The sequence below is a fragment of the Epinephelus lanceolatus genome, chromosome 7 (genome assembly GCF_041903045.1).
Source record: "Epinephelus lanceolatus isolate andai-2023 chromosome 7, ASM4190304v1, whole genome shotgun sequence".
NCBI lineage: Eukaryota > Metazoa > Chordata > Actinopteri > Perciformes > Serranidae > Epinephelus > Epinephelus lanceolatus.
In genome coordinates this window covers 21,700,612-21,708,449 of record NC_135740.1, presented here as the reverse complement: position 1 = coordinate 21,708,449, position 7,838 = coordinate 21,700,612, and the positions used below count along the sequence as shown (strand labels likewise).

The 7,838-nt window shown below is 41.7% G+C and overlaps 2 protein-coding genes across 2 annotated transcripts in view; one reads left to right on the top strand and one right to left on the bottom strand.

Moving 5' to 3' along the window:
• LOC117261234 (ras-GEF domain-containing family member 1C-like) overlaps positions 1-5,572 on the top strand; it is a 25,850-nt gene extending 20,278 nt beyond the window's left edge. The window contains exons 7-14 of the mRNA XM_033633571.2: positions 1-30; positions 1,863-1,965; positions 2,067-2,146; positions 2,242-2,337; positions 2,449-2,544; positions 3,207-3,330; positions 3,450-3,522; positions 3,616-5,572. The exon at positions 1-30 is cut by the window's left edge and continues 69 nt beyond it. Coding sequence (XP_033489462.1) covers positions 1-30; positions 1,863-1,965; positions 2,067-2,146; positions 2,242-2,337; positions 2,449-2,544; positions 3,207-3,330; positions 3,450-3,522; positions 3,616-3,640 — 627 coding nt within the window. The 3' untranslated portion in view covers positions 3,641-5,572. The remainder of the gene's footprint in view (positions 31-1,862; positions 1,966-2,066; positions 2,147-2,241; positions 2,338-2,448; positions 2,545-3,206; positions 3,331-3,449; positions 3,523-3,615) is intronic.
• A 944-nt stretch (positions 5,573-6,516) lies between these two features.
• tmem126a (transmembrane protein 126A) lies at positions 6,517-7,318 on the bottom strand. Its single transcript, XM_033633083.2, has one exon. The coding sequence runs from the start codon at positions 7,170-7,172 to the stop codon at positions 6,555-6,557; it is 618 nt and encodes a 205-aa protein (XP_033488974.1). The 5' UTR covers positions 7,173-7,318; the 3' UTR covers positions 6,517-6,554.
• Positions 7,319-7,838: the final 520 nt, after the last annotated feature.

Here is a 7,838-nt window from a genome sequence, read left to right as displayed (position 1 = left end):
TGTTACCTGGTGGCGACTGAGATCTGCATGGTGAGTGGCAAATGCTGGTACACCCGGTACTCATTTGTTCTGACAAATGACCTTAAAGGAAAGAAACGGCACATGGAATATACTCAGTATGACAAAAATGAAGAAAAGAAAGCTGGCTCTGTTCACAAAATGGAACAGCCGCTGATGGAAAGCACTTTAACGATGAAGTATACTATACATGTATGTGTGAAGTAAGATGCTCCCTATTTTTATGCATAATTTATTTTCTTTTGTACCTGTTGAGTGGAGATTTGCTTTCAAACTAACACTGAAACCCCTTAAAATGCCACTATTCCATACACTTGAAGCACATTTTCTATATTTTTTTTATATTTATACATGATAAATATATGCTATATTTGTATTTACCATAGCTCTAGCATTGTATTATTCCCATATGTCAAATAATAATCCAGGAAAAACTTAATATTGTGGTAGTCTTTCAGTCATAAACAAATGGAGAGCTGCAGATAAAGGCAGTGTATTTGCTATAGAGCGCCACTGCCCCCTAATGGTCACGTTGTGTAACTACACTGTCACAGTTAAATGTAGTGACACTGTTTGTGCCAGTGTCTGCAGCAGCAGATAGCATTCACTGTGACACAATGAAAGAGGGTGTGCTTATTTTCAGATTCATACTTGTAGTAAAAAAAAAATATATATATATATGTGTGTGTGTTTTCATGTTTTTAATGTTAAAAAACCCACTTTGTTTTCCTTATACTGCCTGTGCTGGAACACCTGTATTCAACGTTTGAGAAGGCTGTGTTTCAGGGCCTGTCTCTTTAAGCTCCCTTTTGAAAGAGCCCCATCTGCTCTGATTGGTCAGCTCTTCTTTTTCTACAGTTTGGCACCTAGCTGTGGTTAGGGTTAGGAAAGGAAGTCCAAGGAGTTAGGATGGTGGAGGGATAGGGGCCAGGCAGTGAAGTCGGTGTTTCATTCTGATCTGTTCTTTATAAGCTATACAGTAAGGACAACATCTTAACTTCTTCTCAGCAATGAGGGGCTGTATTTAATTCCTGCATTCAACACATTTGGCTCTCACTACTGTAGATCTCACTGCTCTTACACTGCGTCACACACAAAACGGTCCCCAGAACAAGATGATCTAGGGACAATTCTATTGTTACAATCGTTAGTCTGCGAGACTGCAGCGAGACTGCAGCAAGACCCTTCTCCTCTGCAACATGATTGCATCTGTTGAATGACTGTAACGGAGAATACCGGCCTTTTGTACCATGACAAATCACCAGTAAAAACTTCTAAACACAGCCGGACATGTTCCAGCAGGAATTAGATTCAAAACCAGGGAGAAATTTACAACACCGACAACCAACATTACACGTTTCCCTGGCGTTAGCATGGAGCTACATGTAGCAGTGTAGGCTATGTAATTGTAAGTGCTATATTGTAGGCAACTGGACTTGCTTGCGTTTCTTGAAGATGTTTTGCCTTTCATCCAAGAAGCTTCTTCAGTTCCAAATGACTGGTACGAAGTTACAGGCTATAAACCCTGAGTGGGTGGGAACCCTTGCAGAGTCGTAGGGGTCACATGAGCTCTTAGTTTCAGAATCGTAAACTTTGCAACTTCGTACCAGTCATTTAGAACTGAAGAAGCTTCTTGGGTGAGAGGTGAAACGTCTTCAAGAAACGCAAGCAAGTCCAGTTGCCTAAGATATTAGCACTTACAATTACCATGACCTTGATGACTGAGAATCTTCACCAACAAATAGGCTATGTGATGTTAACTCTTGCAGTAGTGTGCCTGGAGCAGATAACCGTACAGTGAAATATCTAACAAAAAAATAAATTCTTTGTCCCTTTTTTGACAGCCAGCGAAGAAGAAGCAGAGGGCCCAGGTGATAGAGTTCTTCATCGATGTTGCCAGAGAGTGTTTCAACATTGGAAACTTCAACTCCCTCATGGCTATCATCTGTGAGTCATATTTTTTGATATCTGAGAGTAATAGTACTGAGAATTCTCCTGCATGACCTGGTACTGAGGTATTAATAGCTGAAATCCATTTCCTGCTGTAGCCGGTATGAACATGAGTCCCGTGTCACGGCTGAAGAAGACTTGGGGCAAAGCCAAGACTGCCAAGTTCTTCATTCTGGAGGTAAACACAGTCCAAGTATTCACTGTCTGAGAGGTACAAGACAGGTAATAACTTGAAGCTGACAGCGTGTTCCTTGTTGCCATTTGATTTGACAGCATCAGATGGATCCTACGGGAAACTTTTACAACTACAGGACAGCTCTGAGGGGGGCTGCCCATCGCTCTCGGACTGCCAACAGCAACAGGGAGAGGGTAGGGCTCGGCGCCACGTCGCTGCCATCACTCCGAGAGCATGCTGGCATTGATTCAATCATTTATTTTCATAATCACATCTATATCTCCCTGCCTGCTCTCTGTCTTCAGATTGTGATTCCCTTCTTCAGTCTGCTGATCAAAGACATTTACTTTCTGAATGAAGGATGTGCCAATCGGCTGCCCAACGGCCACGTCAACTTTGAGGTGAGCCAGTCGCCTTTTTGTCCTCATTTCAACCCTCCTAAAAACAGAGGTTGCTTTAGACTATTACATTGACATTTTTAAGGATAGGGTTGTAAAAATTCAGTCGTAATAATAAATGATGGTATACTAATAACTCTGGACAGCTGCTGCTGCTGCAATGGTAATGATTAAGGGTGCTTTTCCTTATGCTAATGTGTCTCCCCCTCCCCTCACTCGCGACTCTTCCTTGCATCTCCAGCAAGGATGTGAGAGAGGGATGCGAGGAATAGACATTCAGGATACATCTGTGCTTTAAGCTCCCTCACTAGCCTCCTCAATTCACTCTCCTCGTGGTGTATTTAAGGGATTGGAAGATCCTCCATGATGGCGGATACGGGGGATCATTTCTGGGTCACGGGAGGTGAGGATGCAAGGAAGCACAAGTTAGCATAATAAAAAGCAGCCTACCAATGCGATTGCTAAAGTCAGCTCGACAACAAGGTCATGCACATGAGCTCAAAGACAAGACTAGACAGTAGCACATTAATATCCACACAAAACTGGAGAGGTGTTCGAATTGTTTGGACCTGTCAAGATGACAGACAGCCTTCAGAGTTTCCTGTTATTGTTAAAATATTCAGAAAGTATTTGATTAACATGATTGCTGACTTTAAACTTTTTAGAAATTTGTGGAGTTGGCGCGGCAGGTCGGGGAGTTCATAACATGGAAACAGGTAGAGTGTCCATTCGAGGAGGACCGGGCCATCCTACACTACCTCCACACTGCTCCCATCTTCAGCGAGGACGGTGAGAACGTCCTCTGCATGCGCTGATATATATTTTTACTTTAGTTCGTGATAGTTTGCTCTGACCAACCAATCCTCTTTACTCACTTCCCAACCATTTCTTTTCCCATTCTTCCCCAGGTCTCTACCTCGCCTCCTACGAGAGCGAGAGTCCAGAGAACCAGGTAGAGAAAGACAGATGGAAAGCACTCAGGTAAGAGTTGTAACACGTGTTACATGAGAGATGCTGCTGTATCTACCAACACTCTGTCCTTCCATTGACCTTTCTTCTCTTCTCTCCCATCAGGTCTAATGTTCTGGGAAAGACATGAGGCACTAACGGCAGCTGACCCTCCCGCCAGCGAGGGAGCGTGTGTTCTCATTGCACTAAAATGAACTGTGAAGGAACCTAGCTGGTACTTAGGTGTTTTTCTATGAAGACAAAAAAAAAAAAGAAACACGATGAACAGGATTCATCAAGAAGAGTGTTAAAAAAAAAAGGAATTCAAAAGAACAAATCACGAAAAAAGTGAGTTGAAAAGTTAAGCTACGGAAACTGGAGCAAAATGCCTTTGCAGCATATTTACTATCAGTGATGAGGTACAGTGTGTTGGAGAGGATACGGCCTCTCCCTCCCTCCCTTCCCTCGATGTGTGTTTACTCTGTGAAGATATGTTTACTACTATAGAGAGTACAGTTACAGGGAAAACCACTTTATAAAATTCCTACTGATCGTTGTTTTTGTATTTGCTCCTCTCTCCCCCCCCCTCTAGTCCAAAGCCTTGTCTAGGTATTTAATTTGACTTTTCTTCCTCCTTTACTTGTAATGTACTGTAATGAAACTTACAATGATGTGAAGGGCGCTGGCTAGCCCGTATCAGCTGTCTAATTTTATAGGTCTACTGAAGGAATGGCAACTGTGTGTACGTGGGAAGAACAGAAGAAGACATGCCTTGTGCATTTCACCAGTTTATCCCGCGTGTACTTTAATGTGTGCGAGTGTGCGTTTGTGATCCAGATGTTCATGCATTCACGTCCGTTCCGATCGTCACTGTCTTGTTTTGCATGAGAACGACTGGAGAAGCCTATTTTATTGTTCACCTCTTCTCGTGTTTTAATTTATTGTATCTTATTTCAGGCGGGGAATATGAACTGTTTTAAAAAAAAAAGTGTTTACTACTTTTCAATGTGTTGTGCCAGTAATGCAAGACAACTACAGTATAGCTTAACAGTCACGACGGGAGCGAGGCCAGGTGTAGATTATGTACAGGTGACATTTACCCCTCATCTTTCTGCTCTTCAGGAAGTTTTCTCTGACTGATGTTCAGTTGTCTAATATATTTATGGAGATTTCTGTGCTGACAGATGTATAGTTTTTATTGTACCTTTCCTTTACTGAATATGAAGTCCAATGGCATGCTATGACAGGTGTTTTTAAAGGGGCATTACGCGTATCCACCTTGTAAAGACAGATTACTGCTGCGACACAGACTTTGTGGTGACGACGCATTGTTGCATTCTGTGGAAGGACAATGACGAACTGGAGACTTTTGTCCGTCTATAAAGTTAAAGAGGGAAACTTGTGCCATATGAATCACTGGTTGTCATGACAATTCAGGTTCCTCTGACTTGAAATGTGTTGTTTATCGTTTTGTGGGATCGTCACTGAGCTTTGTTTTTGGCAGTTTTTTTGTGATTCGGGAGCCATTTTTGAGGGTGGGAGGCGGGCAGAGAGGAGGGTTGTGGGGAAATATGTAATTATAAGCTTTTTGTTTTTAAAGAAAAACAGTCTTATTCAGTTTGCTATAATTGATGTCAGTGTTTCCTCTTTAGAAGCACCTTTCCCTCTCAATAACAGACTGACTTTAATTCTCCCTCCTCATTTGTCATCAGTTGCTTTCCCTGTAACACCCCCCCGCCAGATAAGTTAAGACTGTAGAGAGCCAGACATGTGAAGTCAAACCTGCCGTTCAAGGTGAAGATATGTTTTAATAAAACATTGCCTGTGTTGAGAGTGTGTTTTCAATGACAATCGCCTACATCACATCAGTCCTGCTCCTTTTAACGGTGTCATCGCACTGCCAGGTTCATCTTTGAAGTTTTTGCTTTCACGCATACACTGCTGTGTGTGGTTCAAAGGGTGGAGTGCGTACAGTGTTTTTCATGGTTATTGAGGCCAAGCAGACACAATTTTGGCTCCGACGTCTCTGCAAAAATGTGTGACTGGTTCCTAAAAAGCCTTTAATAAAAGTAAACCATGCGTAGTTGATTGTTTTCAGTTTGTTTTGTTTATGACAAGTTTTTTAGTTTGATTGAGTTCTATTTGTTTTTGTGCACTGAACAAAGCATTGCACTGAATTCATGCAAACAATCAGGGTTTGATCAGAATCTTATTGGGTCTAGTTGGGGTGCCTTGCTTGGCCTGCTGCCCCTGCAACCCAGCCCCAGATAAGCAGATATACATGGATGAATGGATGGAATCAGGGTTTTCAAAAAAATGAACGAGCCCTGACATTTTAATGATGTGCAACCACTGTGGTTTGCACATGGGCATTTTCAAAGGTTTCATCAGGAACAAAAATGTCCAGGCATTAAAAATATTTTATCTGCAATCAGTGCGTAATTTAAACCTGAGACACCGAAAGATACATTAATTAGGCAGCTGCAGGCCTACTTTAAACACTGTCTTAAAGAGGGCAGCAACTAACTTAACTTAATATCCAATTTTCTGTATCGATAAGTTGATTATTCTCATTAAAACGTCACAAAATAGAAACCGCCCCTCATAATTTCCCAAAACTGAAAGCAACCTCTTCAAATTACTTGTTTTGTCCAACTAACAGTCCAAAATTAAGCAGTATTGAGTTAAAATATTATGAAAAAGAGAAAAGTAATAAATCTGCATGTTAGGCACTTTGTTTAACTACTTAGTAGATTATAAAAATGTTGGCAATTATGTTTCTAAAGATGATTAATTGTTTGAGCTCTTATTTATAAGAACATAAAGTGATTATTATAATGCCACATTAGGTTTATCTCATGATTTAATTCTTATAGAGATCATCTTAAAAGCCTGTTTAAAATTTTAGGCAATTAATTTCATGTTAACTTTGACATCTTAGAAAGGTAGTCCACACTTAGTTTTATTTTCTGGGGAGAAAATCAATCAATTAATCATACAAGCACATAACCCACGAGTAGCTGCCAGTCAATATAAAAGGTGTTTATTTTCAGGTTGGGTACATTTTAGTCTTTCAGTTCCTCTACACCTCGGCCAAATGTTATCTGGGCCAGTTTGGTGTAAGTCTCAAAGTGCCTGGAGCTCAGGTAGATGCCGAAGAAGGCCTGGAGCAGCAGTACCGCCCTCATCCTCCTCAGGATCGGCCTGGACACATCCACCCAGTACCGCAGCACATTCCCCTTATCTGGCATCGGTGTGGTGCTGTACCTGGTTGCAAGCCCCATGTTCACAGGTAAGGCCAGGAGGATAGGGTACACCCCGCCACCCACCACACCAACAAGCGCACCTCGGATCAACACACAGGTGGGACAGTTGAGGTCACCTGCCATGAGGGGGTTGGACACTGTGGCGTTGTACAGGGCTACTGTGGTGAGGAAGGGCAGGACGGCCATGGGCAGGCTGGAGGTGATGGGGGCCTGGGAGACGTTCAGGGCCCTGCGGTACAAGCTGTTGGATATCAATCCTGCCAGGCCGCCGTTCCCCCCCAGATACAAGGGTCCGTACATGAAGATTTTCTGATCAATGTCAGGCAGTTTCTCGAAATTCTTCGCCAGCATTTCAGCAATCACAGCTCTCGAGAGCGCATTTCCGGAAACGCTGACCTTCTGGGTATTTTCCGACATATTGAGAATCACTTTTTAAACGAAACCAACAATGTCCACTGGTCTGCAGCTCAAAATCCTCGTTGATACGTTAAATAACTCAATTATGGCACATAGGTAAGGTGATCCTCGGGATGTTGCAGGGCGCAGACATGTCTTACCCACAATTCAAAGCGCACAGTAGACCTATATGCTGCCTTTGTCTTTTTTAACCCTGAGTATTGCCTCTTAGGCAAAGCTCCAGAGTTACTTAACTACAAATCTTGGCTATGGAGGGTTCTCCACAACCAGATATCCATAGATTCTTAATTTATTAAAAGAGAAAAAATTATAGAAAATAATACGAATAACCTTGGAAGTCAATATATAGCAGATAACACACAGAACAATATAATATAAAAGGAAAACCTCAAATTAAAGGCAGGGATGATTTAAAAAAAAAAACTTAAACTCTGATATGATAAATATGATCATTCTAATGGGTAAATATCATATTCATTGTAGTAAATGGAGAAATAGCAAACCCTCCTTTGACTGGTTTATAAATGATTTCAAATTATTTTTCCTATCTCTTAAAAAATTGTACTCCAGCAAAACAGCCAGAAAGATCTGTGGAGATATATCTCGTTTCTTGCTTATTTGATTTATGCCTTAGACTTTGCTCCTCTCTAGGGTCTTTGTTACTTT